The 15586-nt window shown below is 41.9% G+C and overlaps 2 protein-coding genes across 2 annotated transcripts in view; one reads left to right on the top strand and one right to left on the bottom strand.

The window, feature by feature from the left end:
* Positions 1-2028: 2028 nt before the first annotated feature.
* On the bottom strand, positions 2029-15580 carry ADAT2 (adenosine deaminase tRNA specific 2). The gene is made up of 8 exons (XM_040350576.1): positions 15489-15580; positions 15212-15335; positions 12883-12989; positions 9800-9904; positions 7139-7289; positions 4285-4391; positions 2591-2663; positions 2029-2509 (listed from the first exon to the last, which is right to left on the bottom strand). Exons 3-8 carry the CDS (start codon positions 12961-12963, stop codon positions 2478-2480), a joined length of 549 nt encoding a protein of 182 aa, XP_040206510.1. The 5' UTR covers positions 12964-12989; positions 15212-15335; positions 15489-15580; the 3' UTR covers positions 2029-2477.
* PEX3 (peroxisomal biogenesis factor 3) overlaps positions 14731-15586 on the top strand; it is a 62260-nt gene continuing 61404 nt past the window's right edge. The window contains exon 1 of the mRNA XM_040350573.1: positions 14731-14770. The gene's annotated coding sequence lies outside the window, so the exon portion shown is untranslated. The remainder of the gene's footprint in view (positions 14771-15586) is intronic.

The raw sequence follows: 15586 nt of genomic DNA, 5'->3' as shown, positions 1-15586 counted from the left end.
CACACGATCGGTTTGGACTGATGAAACGGTCCTTCAGTCCGTTTTCGTCGGTTTTGACTGATCGTGTGTACGCGGCCTGATCCTTCTAACTTAGATGGCGCTGCTCTTTTTGTTCTTTGTGCCTCTAAATGTAGCAATATGATTACACTTTTTACTGTATTTTGTATTGCTGCAATCATCTGTATATGAACAAATGGTTGTGGAATGAATCATCTGAGATTCCATTATTTCTTATGGGGAAATTCACTTTGATATACAAGTGCTTTGCATTACAAGCATGTTTCTGGAACAAATTATGCTCGCAATCCAAGGTTTTACTGTACCTAAAAAAATGTACAAAAGTGAAATGCAGAGAAGAAAAAAAAAATAAAAAAAATTTGAAAATGTATACATGCATCACTAAATAGAAAATCATTTATGTTTAACACTGAACTAATTAAAGTAAATAAATATAAACCTAGACATATTGAAATATTTTATTCCATAGAGCATAAATTGTAGGCAAATCTTTGTGCATACATATCATATAAAAATATACACATGCACAAGAATTTTTTGTAAAAAAAAAAAAAAAAAAAAAAAAAAAAAAAAAAAGACATATGATCAGTACAATTTGGTTGAAACAACTTCTGAAAAAGTTAGTTGCCTGGCTGTCAAGCTCACCTTCGGGTAATAATTCTTGAGTCACTAACCCTAAACATCTATATAGACAATGGCCTCTAAGCCCCGTACACACGGTCGGACCAAAACGATGAGACTGGCCCGTCGGACCGTTTTCATTGGTTCACCTCTGAAGTGGCCGTACGGCCTGATATGTTCACACACCATCAGTCCAAAATCCGATCGGGTCAGAACACGGTGAAGTCAAACACACGACGTGCTGAATAAAACAAAGTTCAATGCTTCCAAGCATGCGTTGACTTGATTCTGAGCATGCGCGGGTTTTGAACAGATGCTTTTCTGTACTAACCATCGGTTTGGTCCGATCGGGCAGCGGTCCATCGGTTCGGTTTTGAAGCATGTTTAGAAATTTTGGACCAAAGGAAACCAGACCGATAGCCTATACACACGGTCGGTTTGGTCCGATGAAAATGAACTTCGGTTCATTCTCATCGGACCAAACCGACCGTGTGTACGGGGCCTAAGAGTCGGTTCACACTGGGGCAACACGACTTCCAGCACGACTTTGGGAGGCAACTTGGACACGACTTGAGTATGAATCATCAGGCAACTTACAAGGCAACTTCAAATTGTCTCCTGGACAGGAGGCTTTCCAGTGGCCAATAAAACAACAATCAGCTCTGTGGGAAGGAGGGAGGGGAGGGGTTTGCCTGAGAAGTGTATGTTATCTTCCTGGAAAGTTGCTTCAGTTAAGACAGTGATCAGACTTCTGAGGCGACTTCCATTGAAATCAATGAGTACACGTTGCCTACAAGTCGGATTGAAGTAGTACAGGAACCTTTTCTGAAGTCGGAGCGACTTCAGTAATGTACATTAAGACGGCTCCATTCACTTCCATTGATTTTCTCAACCGCGCGACTTGGGACGACTTGGGGAGACTTCAAGTCGGATGCCAGGTCGCCCCTGTGTGAACCGGCTCGAAGGTTGCCTATAGATTTTTCTTCAGCCACTAGGCTAAAAAAATAAAAATATATATATATATATATTATCAGATTCTACTATCCACACAGTAGAGATGGGTAGAGGAAATCTTCCCCCTGTGCCATTGTATTCTGACATAGGCAATCTCCACTGTCAGTATACATTGATCAGTGAGTGTAGCTGTTGATCAAACAACTTTTTTCAACATTCCCTTATAACAGAAACATCACCTTCTGGGAAGTGGGAATGGCCATAGAGGGATCAAAATTCAACTGGTCCCTGGTGAATTTCAATCCATCTATGTACAGCTTAACTTTACTTTCCAGGTCAGTGACTCCATATATTGAAGCTATTGGTTACAGTAACAGTTAAGTGTAAATTTTCAGTCAACATTTCTCTTAAGACAGATTTCCTTACTTGTATTTCTATTGCTGAACAGTTAAAGCATACTACATGGTTCACTTCAGGATAGGAATGTGTAGCATCTAGGAATACGTTTTCTCTGTACTACTGTGTGTGCTTGTAGCTGTGCTGACCTCTTCTGGTCTGCTTTGTATTACTGAGGATGCTTTATATGCAGAACATAAAATCGGCTTTTCAAGCACAAGACATACTATAAAAAATAAATAAAATAAAAACACGCGCAAAGTTTCTTTATATCAGAAACATGAAAATATGAGTTTAATGATCGTAGGCAGATTTTTTCCTAATCAAAAAAACACTTGTTAATCTGCCAAGTAGGCAGCTTGGGCCAGTAGCTCCTAATGAGGTGATAAGATTATACACTTCTGCTCATCAAGAATAGAACATTTTACTGGTGGTGCGATGCTGCATTGCAGCTACAAAGCAACGGTTATACATCTTTCGGTTGATGGTTACTCTTTTTTGCGAACCTTTGGTCTTGGTGCTGAAAAATAAAGCAAGAACATTTTTAAATCCAGGAAAGATCTAATGTACTTGCCTACTGAAACAGAAATGAGACACTAACCATTAGGGTTTTCCTGCTTATAGAAGGTTTTCAGCATTTCCACTGCTTTCTTAGCACTGTATCCTTTAATACACTGGTTTTGACAAGTGAATATAATAAAAAAGTGAATATAAAAAAAAAAAACGGTATCTGAAATCTTAAAACAGGGATATACATCAGTGTTTTATCTGAAGGTAAACTTCAAGTATATCTCAACAAAACAAAATATGCTCATCAATTTACAAATAATCAACATTGATGACATTTTGAATACATCAAAAATATGAGCTCACTGGCCACTTTGTTAGGTACACCTTGCTAGTACCAAGTTGGACCCGCTTTTGCCTTCGGACCCTCTTTGTATAAAATTGTCCTATACTTATGTGCATATATAGCATCAATGCTGTTGATACTTATTCATATAATTTTTTCTTTTTCATGGAAGAGTTCACGGACCCAACCCCTTGGTATATACACATACCGCTTTCTGCACAATTTATGGACTTTTCACCAACTTATTGACACGATCCATGCCTTGTCAAAGGGCGTTTGTCACATTTATGTAATTTTAATATTTTTGTATCAAAAGATAAACATTTTTATAATTACTGCCTCATGTTATACAAAGTGCTTTTTTTTTTTTTAGGGAGAGTTAGAATTACTCTTTTCAACCTTTCTCTATATCTATTGGTTGTTGGCATGGTGGAGGTCCTCCCTTCTTATGTTGCTCTGATCTGTAATTTCATGTTATAAATCAGTTCAACCCTCACTTTGCCTGTCTGAAGTTAACAGTTTACTTTTGGGAACACCCAAGACTACACATTAAAGCAGAGTTCTAGGCATTAGACATGACTCCGCTTGTAGAATTGCATGGTGCTTTGTACTATATGCGCAAGATCGGAAGGTGCATACTGGGTAACCAGCAGCGCCGTATACCGGAAGAAGGAACGAGTGTGCTTCAGACGCCCACACTAAAGATTGGAGCGCGCTCCCTGGGGACTACAAAGAGAGTTTATTTTAAAAGATCATGATTTATAATAACTACATGTCATACACATTCCATTATGAATAGCATTAGGTGCAATCATCATGGCGGTTATTTAAAAAACAAAAACAAGCTGGAACTCTGGTTTAAGAAAACTCATTGCCTTGCCATAAAAATCCTTGACAACTTTCCAGCTCTCTTATGCATGGCTATTCTTAGTGGTGATCACATTATTATCATCACAGAATGACTTTTACGCTTTTTGTGTTTTTTTTTTGACCAATGTAAAAGATAATTTCTTGAACACTTGTACATGAGTTTTGTTTTCTTTTTTATTTCAAGTAAGCCCTGGTTCACACCATAACCCACATGTTAATTGTACAGGAACTGCACTGCATTTCTGTGCCATTCACATGCGATTCGGTGCAATGCGATTTAAGCACTTTCATTTTGAATGGCCTCAAATGGCACCAAAGACGTGCAGGCACCTTTTTCTGGAGCTGCACTGCAACCGGATTGCAGGGTCGTTTTATACCATATGATCCAGTGCAGGAAAACCGCACCGAATTTGCAATCCCCTTTGGGGTTAACTTTGTATTGACACCTGCATCAGATCGCAAACACGGTGTGATTGCAATGCGGTGTAGGAAACGTGCTAAATTAGATGGTTTTAGTTACAAAATCAAAATTCAATTCATAACAGTTGAAAAAATAAAAAAAATTCCGGTACCTTAAATTGTACCCCTGTAGCTGGAATGTCATCTGCAGCCACATTCAGAACGGACCCACATCCACCAAATCGTTCATTGTGGCAACCGTATACCACCAATGGAATTCCTAATTCTTTGTTAAGGAAGGAAGAAATAAATGTTTTATGGAAATAGGGTTCACAGAAAAGCTCCATAAAAATATACTGAGGGCATGCTCTTGCCAGGTATCCCATTGGAGCCTAAAGCCGGGTACACATTAAAAGAAAGTCATACGAACGATCGTCTGGTTTTCTTTGATGGTTCGACCTGGTGCGAACACTACTAAAATTCTCTTACAATGAAGGCATTTTTCGTATTGCTGTAGGAAAATTGTGGATGAGGAAGTCATGTAATGTACGTGTGACCTTGTATCCGTGCATTTCAGTGCCATACTGTCAGAGTGTTTTGGATTATTCACTCTCTCTCTTGCCGTCAAGGGGGGGGGGGGGGTCGGGGGCGAAGCCACTGTTCACTGACATTCATGTCTTTTGAATTGCTGTTATGCTTACGAATATTCCTGTGTGTTTATTTTCTTGATGTTCTGATTTTTCTTGTACAAATACAGTACACATTAAAAGTTCTGTTCGCGTACTAGAATTTTTTTTTGCGTTTGTCCCTCTGAAAAGTTGTTTACACACTATGTGTTCATCGAACGATCTGTCCGAATAAGGAATTGTTATGCCGTGAACACGATCGGATTTCCGATTAAATAAAATCCAATGGAATTTTCCGTCGGAAATTCCGATGAAGCTGACTTTCATCAGTCTTGCCTACACACTATCAGACTAAATTCTGACTGTCCTTACACAGTGACGTAAAACACTACGATGAGCCGAGAAAAATTAAGTTCAATGCTTCTGAGCATGCGTCGACTTGATATTGAGCATGCGTGGATTTTTCTCCGATGGAATTCCACACAGACATCGGAATTTCCTATAATTTTTTTTCCCCATCGGAAAAAATTTAAAACAAGTTCTATTTTTTTACACCGATGGAAAAAAGTCAGATGGGGCCCACACACAATTTTTTTTTTTTCAGATGAAAAAAGTCCATCGGACATTTTGTGCATATCCAATGAGGCACCGGGGATGACATGTTAGGGCAAGTAGATTTTCGTGTGGTTGAGGGGTGAAAGGTTTGGAGGGGAGGAAAATAATGTGTGGACGCCCACTTTCATGCCTGCAATATCAAAAGAAACTTACACTGTACAAATGTACTATAAAAAAAGAGGGGTTAAAGTGGAGGTTCACCGGGAAATTGCTAATTTTACCCTTAGATGGATGCTCATTTAGTCTAGGGGAATCGGCTAGTTGTTTTAAAATCGAAGCTGTACTTACCTTTTTAGAGTGCGATCTTCTCCGCCGCTTCCGGGTATGGGCTGCGGGACTGGGCGTTCCTTCTTGATTGACAGTCTTCCGACAGGCTTCCGACGTCGGCTACTCGTGACGCGATAGATGCGACCGTCGGAAGCCTGTCGGAAGACTGTCAATCAAGAAGGAACGCCCAGTCCCGAAGACCCATACCCGGAAGCGGCGGAGAAGATCGCCCTCTACAACGGTAAGTACTGCTCGGATTTTAAAACAACTAGCCGATTCCCCTAGACTAAATGAGCATCCATCTAAGGGTAAAAAAACATTTATGGGTGAACTCCCGCTTTAATTTACTAAAACTGGAAAAATCTGTAGCAGCTGTGCAAAGAAACGAATCAGCTTCCAGATTTTTTTTTTTGTTGTTTAAGCTTAAATTTGTTGTTAAACCACTCAATAACCTTGCTACAATCCCCTCTGCAATATGAAATAATGCCCCCAGTGTATGCGTTTTTAAAAATAAAAATGCCACTGTGTACCTCATTTTAGAGCGCCTATCAGCGCTCATGTGACCGTCCGCCTCTCTCAATCCGACAGCAAAGTGGGCAGGGATGGGAAACCCCTGCTGATATAAGCCAGGAGGAACAGAGGAGAGAGGCGGCCAGTCACGTGAGTGCCGATCGACATCTGAAATTAGGTACACGGCTGCAAAAAAAAAAAATATGCACTGGGGACAATATTTCATATAGCAGAGGGGATTGTACCAACGTTATTGCATTATGACAGGGAGCTGACAGGTGGGGAGGGAAGGGGAGAGAGGACAGAGGAAAGCAGAGAAGGGAGCTTCGGTTGACAGAGGCACGTAAACTGACCACAGTGTCGGGACATAGCCAGGCAGGATTAGCCAGGTATTTTATGCGATACAGGGGGCCAAATGACATAGAACAAGCACTGTGCTGTATAAAATGCTTTAAAGGGGTTGTAAACCAACGTGTTTTTTCACCTTAATGCATCCTACATTCTGTGTCTATGGAGCCGTGAGAGAGCCGCCGAGGGACTCCAGAAGACGTGAATCGGGGCCACTCTGTGCAAAACTAACTGCACAGTGGAAGCAAGTATGATATGTTTGTTATTTAAAAAAAAAAACTCAAAGCTTTACAATCACTTTAAGGTAACAGGATCCATTTTTTTTTTAGGATAACAAACACTTTAATGGAACAAGATGAATTTAAAACCTGATTATCTACCATGCACAGCTGTCCCAAATTTAGCATTCTCCAGTTTAAATAATGCAAACCCTTAGTTCTGTGAATATTTCTGCACTGGTTATTTCTGACTGCTAATGCTCTGTAATAAGTTTCATGTACTAATTCTGTCATTACTAGTAGACAGATTAAGGAGTTAAGAAGATTACAAAAGCCTTATCACTTAATCATTCAGTATATACGCACAGCGCACTTGTTTTGCTGCTCATGCATGTCATTTATATCTTATTACAAAGGATATACCAGTTAAATGACAAGGATACTGAGTAGACGCAGAGCCCCAGCACACATGATGCACGGTTCAACTGTCACATATAAAATTGTGTTTTCAAAAACCTGTGCGGAATTCTTGGCATTCTTCCTGCACCAGTCCAGAACCTGATCAACCGCCACCATTTCTGCATGGCGTGTAGCCTGCAACAGAGAAGGATAGTTAAGAAGTCGAAAATCAGAAACACATTATTTTCCCTGAGCTTTCAATGCTGGCAAATTTGACAATAAAAATAACCCTGTAATCAATTACATCAACACAATCCAACTACACATAAAAATATGGTGACCTTTGAGAATTTACCGCAGGTTCCAAAACCCATAGAAAATAAACAGAATTTTACTTGCATTGCTCTACTAATGAACTGCTGCAAATCTTGATTGGCTGCTTTGGGTAACTGTATATTACCAGTACTTAAGCCAAGACAATTGGGTATTTTATTAAGGAAAAGAAAAATGTGCATACTAAAAGTAATCCATAGCAACCAATTGCTGATCGTATTCCATTTAAGTGAAATCTGATTTGATGCTAAAGGTTACTGCACTTTACACTGCATATTAAGTCTGAACGTGTGAGTCAAGCGCATACCTACTTCAGATATAACGGGAAACAGAAAAGAAAGCATAGAAATAGTTGGCATTTCCATAGCAACCAAACAGATTCTGTCATCTTCTCGAGCAGTGTAGAACATTAAACAAATATCTGGTTGGCATGGTTACCAATTTTCATAAATGACTGTAATGTATATTTGAGCTATTAGAGAAAATGAAGAATTACTATGTAAACTAAAAGGAGCAAAAAGGAGTGTTGTAGAAAGTTGCATGTGAATTTACAAAAAGATAAAATCAGGAGATAATAATGTGTTTCACTATATTCTTAAAGTGAACCTTTCCATTTCCCAGTCACATAAACAGAACGGTACCTTCAGCATAATCCACTCCATTAGCTGAATTAAATGTTATTTTCCTAAAATGCAAAGTCTCAGCAGACTAAATAGCACTGCTACTGGTATTAAGATTGTAAAATGCTGTCAAAATTCAGCAGCTAAGCCCTCTCCGACCCCCGGATATGTGCCGGTCCCGTCCACCGCAATCACCTGCTACCATCAGCGGCAGAAGGACTGATACCCCCTCACTCCACAGCGCTACACCAGGGACCCGATGAAGGATTTACATAGACGCACCAGATGACATCTACCTCTCCCTTCTGGAGAATCCTACCTATATTCCTGTTTTTCACCACCAAAATGTGAGTGTTTTTTAATCTTTGGCTATTGTAAAATTAAAACTGTTTTAAAGTATTGCACCCAGAGGCGCTTCTCTCCTTGCTTGTCCTCCTAGATCTGGAACATGGTCTCTGTTCCCCACTGACGGCAGCCCTGAGAGCATACCCCTATCAAAGCAAACCTGCACACTTCCCAACCACAACAACAACAGCTTGAACTTCCTCTGTCTCCTGACACGTGTTCTATGTGCTGTTAACACGGACTATGCTGCTGTGATATTAATATTCTGAGCTCTTGCGCATAATTTACTTGTTGTACTGAACGGGCTGCCCTATGTTCACACATCAGTTCTGGACAGACACACACCTATGCTCAGAACACTAGTTCTGGACGGACACAAAACAAGGAGAGAAGGAGGCGGATGTCAGCGGGCATGTGTCCACTGACACCCGCCAGGCATCCGATCTGATAATGGTGGTTCGAAAGACAATCTACATAGCAAAACTGTCATCCGCCTGCTCAGTGGGAATCAGCAGAGAGATCCCCCCGATAAGCAGGCGGATTCTGCTTTGACGGTAGGGGGGTTAGGGGGGGGGGGGGGGGAACAGTTATTGGGGAGTTTTTTTACCTTAAAGTGGATGTAAACCCACTCTCATCCTTTCTAATCTACTGCCATAGTGCTGATCTATAAGGATATACATGCCTCCTGCATGTATCCTTACCTATCAAATGTTTCCCCTCTGTCTGTTATAAGAACTGAAAAACTGCAGATTCTGTGGGTGGATCTGTTGTCTGGAGCTCTGTGGGTGGAGCCGTGATGTCAGTAGACTCCCCACCCACCTCTATACACCTCTTGTCAACATGCATTTTTTCCTGTGTATTCCTTACACTAAATTCTGCTATGATCACTAACATCCAGTCAAAATCCAGAAAAGTAACCACATGACTTCAGAAAAGGAGTGGGGGTGGGAATTAAAAAAATAATGCCTGTCTCCAGGCTAGTGCATGAGATATGTAAAATAAACGGTCACTCACAGCAAGGGGGCGGAACGGACTAAGGTTTTTCTCTGCAAGTCTGTTTTATTTCACTGAACAATAAAAGAGGATTGCTCAGAGCTGGATTAACTCTGTGTGGCAAGACTGGGCACAGATGATAGGAAATCTTATACTGTACATTGTGACATAAAAAAAAAAATTAAAAAAAATTGAGTTTACATCCACTTTTTAATGCAAGAAATGCACTAAGGTAAACGGTTACACTTTAGAACTACTTTAAATGCACATAAAATCTTATTGAAACTTTTTTGTTAAAATCTGGGCAACAGATTTTCTTTAGGCCATCCAACATAATGTTATATCCATTCAGAAAAAACCCACACTATCATACTGTAAAAACATATATTTACAGTCAACAGCATCTAAACTTACATTCCTTGTTTCATTAACTTCATTTCTTCCTTGTCCTACAAGCTGATTATCATATACCATGAGACATCCAACAGGGACTTCACCATTGTCCAAAGCATCTTGGGCCTAGAAGAGAAAATGTGTAAATGACACTGCAATCAAAAACAGGCAACCCCCCCCCCTCCCCCCTCATACTCTCCCTATGAAATTGCCATCAATAATCACAAGAACGTGTATTAAAATATATATATATATATATATATATATATATATATATATATATATTAAGGTAGACGTCATCGGTGACCGTCTTCTTCTGTGTCTCTGAGCTGGCCCACCAATGATATGTACGCTGTATGAGATCTGGTGCCGTTTGTTATTTTTTACACCTTGCCCTAACTTTAAAGCGGGGGTTCACCCTATTAATAAAAAAAAAATGAGGCATAGTAGCGCGAGCTACAGTATGCCTGTCTTTATTTTTTTATCCCCGTACTCACTGTGCAATCGTAGAGACAAGATTACGACTCCCAGCGGGGAATTGGCGTTTTCCTATGGAGAGAGAAGGTGATTGACGGCCGGCTCTGGCACGTCACGCTTCTCCAGAAATAGCCGAAATAGGACTTGGCGCTTCACGGCGCCTGCGCATAGTCGTGAAGAGCCGAGACCTGTTCCGGCTGTCTTCGGGGAGCGTGACGTGCCAGAGCCGGCCGTCAATCACCTTCTCTCTCCATAGGAAAACGCCAATTCCCCGCTGGGAGTCGTAATCTTGTCTCTACGATTGCACTGTGAGTACGGGGATAAAAAAATAAAGACAGGCATACTGTAGCTCGCGCTACTATGCCTCATTTTATGCTAAAAAGTTGTTATGGAGGGTGAACCACCGCTTTAAACTGAGCAACTCGCAAGTTGCTGTAGCCATGGCAACATAAAAATAACCACTTCATGTTTGGAGAAAATAAAAGAAGCTCTTTCTCCTGAGATTTGGGGATTTCCAGGCATCTAAAACGTAAAACAGAATATGTGAACAGGTACCTACAATAGAGGTGCCAGGTATAAAGACCTGAGTCCATCTTATAAACCAAGGTTTGTCTATGGGTTCTCTCTTTATTGTACTTGGGTACAAATAGGAAAGTTTAATTGCAAACCGTTTTCTTCGACATGCTCATTGGCCAAATTAATAAGCATATCTGCTTGCTACTGCATAGAACCAATGCCAAGTTATGTACTTCAAACTCAATACATAAAACAGGCAGATATGATCAATATGTTTAGTTGCCTGACCACATATCAGAATGGGAAGATGTGTGATCCAAGCAAAATTTGACTAACAGTGCTATATGTAGTTGTTGCATTATCTCAGCCCATTTGGGCAAAAACTACAAATCTCGGGCTAGATTCAGAAAGAATTTACGCCGGCGTATCTATTGATACGCCGCGTAAATTCAAATCTGCGCCGGCGTATCTTCTTTCTGTATTCAGAAAGCAAGATACGCCGAATTTAGGCTAAGATCCGACTGGCGTAAGTCTCTTATACGCCGATTCAGAAATGTACGTGTGCCCGGCGGATTTTTTTTACGTCGTTTGCGTAGGCTTTTTCCGGCGTAAAGTTACTCCTGCTATATGAGGCATAGCCAATGTTAAGTATAGACGTCGTTCCCGCGTCGAATTTGAAAATGTTTACGTCGTTTGCGTAAGTCGTTCGCGAATAGGGCTTTGCGTAAATTACGTTCACGTCGAAAGCATTGACCATTTGTGACGTGATTAGGAGCATGCGCACTGGGATACGTTCACGGCCGGCGCATGCGCCGTTCGTGAGAAACGTCATTTACGTGGGGTCATGTTTTATTTACATAAAACACACACACACCTCCTGACAATTTAAATTCGGCGCGCTTACGCTGGCAGATTTACGCTACGCCGCCGCAACTTACGGAGCAAGTGCTTTGTGAATAATGCACTTGCCCGTCTAAGTTGCGGAGGCGTAGCGTAAATAGGATACGCTACGCCCGCATAACCTTACATCCCCCTACCTGAATCTTGCCCCTCGAATTTTCAGAGGATGAGAAAAGAAACCCAGTAAGTGGCAGATATGGGAATAAAAATACTTTAAGGAGGCAACGACTGCGCAAAAACAAAAAAAAGAAAAGACAATATACCACAGTAATACACAGACAGGCGTCTTCTTTAAAAGTACAGCAAACCAAATTTGAGCAGGACGGACCACAGCAGAAGACCATGCTTAGTTCCATTCCTGTCAGCCAAGAACATATAACTAAAGCAAAGTGGCCATGAACCAGTAAATACAGTTTCTCTGATAAATTTCTGCTTTATCTTGAAAAGACAGGTTAAAGTCGATGTAAACCCAATTTTTTTTATATTATTTTTGCTGTCACAATGTAGAGTGTAAGATTTACTATCATCTGTGCACAGTCTTGCCACAAAGAGTTAATCCAGCTATGAGCAATCCTCTTTTCTTTTTTCAGTGAGATAAACGGACAAACAGGAGAAAACTTTTGTCTGTTCTTCCCCCTTGCTGTGAGTGACAAGTTATTTACATATCTCATGCACTAGCCTGAGACTGGCATTATTTTTTAGTTCCTACCCCCACTCCTTTTCTGAAGTCTTGTGGTTACTTCACAACTCCACCCACCGAGCTCCAGATAACAGACCCACCCACAGAATCTGCAGTTTTTCAGTTCTTATAACAGACAGAGGGGAGACATTTGACAGGTAAGGATACATGCAGGAGGCGTGTATATCCTTATGGATCACCACTATGGCAGTAGTTTAGAAAGGACGAGAGTGGCTTTACATCCACTTTAAGGTTAAGAATTTGGCACACAAAATGAATCCATGGATCTATCCTGCTGTGTGTCATTGGTTCAGGCTTGTGGCATAATGTCGATGCTATTTGGTCAGCATGGGCCAAAAGGTAGATTACCAGGCACAGTAGAGTAGCCAGTGATTGTGCATTATATTCCTGGTAAACATTGACAATGTAATAAAATGACCCATGTATGAAGAAACATTACATGCATAGCAAATCTGAATAAAGTGTGTGTTAAATAGAGTGGTGTTATATTGCCTTGTGTAGTTGTTCCTACCATCTGAAAAGCCTTCTCCATCCAACTTTTCATTTCTTCAGTTATCTGAGATGGCTCCTCCAAATATTGTGTTGTATCCATCTGGACTTCTTTTCACAGCAATACCACTGAAAGCATATAAGAAAAAGAACTACTGTATGTCCAAATGCAAAAACATCCCATATAATGCTAAAACCCTCAGGTCAGCATTTCCATTGTTTTCAAGACCTGCTCCTAACCACTGAGCAAATCATTTCCAAACATAATGGGGTTAAACCGGTGAGTGCAAAATCTGGTGCAGCTCTGCAAAGCAACCGACCAGCTTCCAGGATGTAGTGTAAAGCTTACTTGAAAAAGCTGTAGTTAGAAACTGATTGGTCACTATGCACAGCTGCACTACTTTTTGCATTCTCCAGTTTTAGTAAAGCAACCCCAATGGGTCCTGGCAGTGCAGAAAAGGGATGGTCTAGAGCAGTGGTCTCCAAACTGTGGCCCGAGGGCCGGATGTGGCCCTTTGCTTGCCTTGGCCCTTGGAGCACTATCCCTCCCAATGATATGAGACACTATTCTGCCATCGAACTCCGACAATGGAGCACCATTTCTCCCACTGACACCACTAATGGGGCACTCACCCTCCCTATGATACCAGCAATGGGGCACTATTCCTCCCCCTAACACCAGATGTTTACTCCCACTGATGCCAGGAAAATTTTCCCTCCTGCTGGCCAAAGTCCGGCCCTCCAAGAGTCTGCAGGACAATAAACCGGCCCTTTCTTTAGAATGTTTGGAGACCCCTGGTCTAGAGAATTTTCACATCACAGGTGGAACCAGCTTCAATTATAATCACTAAATTGGAGTAACCCAGAACAGATCATAAAAGCTGTCAGATGGATTTACACACTTTTTCAATTTCATTGCGACTTGCATTGTGACGTCTGTTAAATGAAGGGAAAATGGGTGCTGCTCTAGGAAGGGTGTCTGGAAATATAACTCTCCTCATAATAGGAACAGCAGGTGCAGGCTAAGCAAAGGCAATTGGGTGAGGTGAAAATTCTGGACAGTCGCACTCAAAATCAATGCCTTTATTAAAAAGAGGTAATAACCTAATTCTATTAAATTAAGTTGTAAGCCGCAATAAAATTGGGAGGTCCAAATCGCACTTATCTGCGGCTTTGAAACTGTGCTGAAGTAGCATAGTAGCCAACATTCTCAAATTTGTAGGCATGGTCTAGTAGAAGTAAAAAAAACAAAAAACAAATGGGCATGGTTAAAATTAGGGCCGAAACAACTAATCGATTATGAAATTAATCTATTACAATTTTCATAATCGATTAATCGGCCAGTAACATGATGGGGTTAAAAAAACTGAAATTAGCCCTTTATAGCAGGGGTCGTCAACCCCCGGTCCATGGCCCACTACCGGGCCGCAGACCTTCTGCAGTCGGGCCGCGGGTGCGAGCAGGCGACATGAGAGAGCCCGGCGGCCGGCTGTAGGAAATGGCGTTCCTCGGAGTAGATTGGGCATCACCACATGCGGCCCGCGGCACTCTGCCATTCGGACCGCCTCGGTACTGCGATGTAGGAGACTTTTCTTCCTCCTGCCGTCGCTGTGTAATCCTCACAGAGCCGACAGCGGGAGTCGGAACAATTCTGGGTGGAGGGCGGAGCTGCCCAAGGTTATCAAACAGGCGATTGGCTGCTAGGACAACTTCCTTGCCTCAATCACATGCAACTTCTTTCCACAGCAGCTCCATGCCACTACATCGGCTATAATGGACAGCAGTGTAGCCCGCCTCCTGCTACCTCCTTAGCCAGTAGGTGGCTGAAGTTTTCTCCTACATCCCTCCCTCACCCAGTCCTATGTGAGTGGCCCAGGATGACATCTTTTTGCCAACCATTCTCACGCCAGGTAATGGGTACATTATTTTTTTATATGGGGGGGGGGGGGGGGGGGGTCAGACCCCCAGTCCAGTCCTCCCCTGCCTGGAACAAAGCCTATTTTCCAGGATTCTACCCAGGACAGGCTCAGACTGGGACGTGGGTCTGAATTCTGAGAATGTCCCTGGACCGCTTACCTCCAATCCGATCCGCTAAAAAAAACAGAAGGGGATCCGTCCCCTCCCGTCTGGGCTGATTGAATCGGAGAGCCCATAGAGAGTAGCATGGGCTGTGTCTGTCCATCATATACAGCGTGGACACAGACCTGTCATTCGCCCATTTTGGCCCGCGAACGGTTATCAAGTCGCTTCAGTGGCCCTCGCTCTTCAAAAGGTTGGGCACCCCTGGCTTATATCTATTTATATAGAGACACATATGTGGTCTATTTATCATTCCCTGTAACAACTACTACCTCGTCTCCGGATTATTTGTCTCTCCCCCTGTTCTCTTCCATATCTCCAGTATCTCTCATGCCTCTCTTGTATTTCCTGTCTCTGCGTTCCACGCCTCGATCTCGATGTTTCTCCTTTTACGTTCTGAAAAACACAAAAGGAAAATACTTTGTCATTCTGCTTGTCATTTTGGAGTTGTGATGCAATATGTACATATCGGAAGAAAGTTTTGTTTTGAAACGGCACGAGATTGTAGGGTTTGGGTGAAGGGAGAGAGAGGCGAGACAGACTTCTCACCTCAATCACATGAAACTTATTTCCACAGCGGCTCCATGCTGCTGGAAGAAGAGAGGGAGGTGTGGAACGCGGAAGTAGTCACCGCCAGAACGAGGCTT

Source organism: Rana temporaria, chromosome 4 (assembly GCF_905171775.1).
Source record: "Rana temporaria chromosome 4, aRanTem1.1, whole genome shotgun sequence".
NCBI classification, from domain to species: domain Eukaryota; kingdom Metazoa; phylum Chordata; class Amphibia; order Anura; family Ranidae; genus Rana; species Rana temporaria.
The sequence above is the reverse complement of the archived record's forward strand: the minus strand, read 5'-3'. Positions and strand labels throughout refer to the sequence as shown.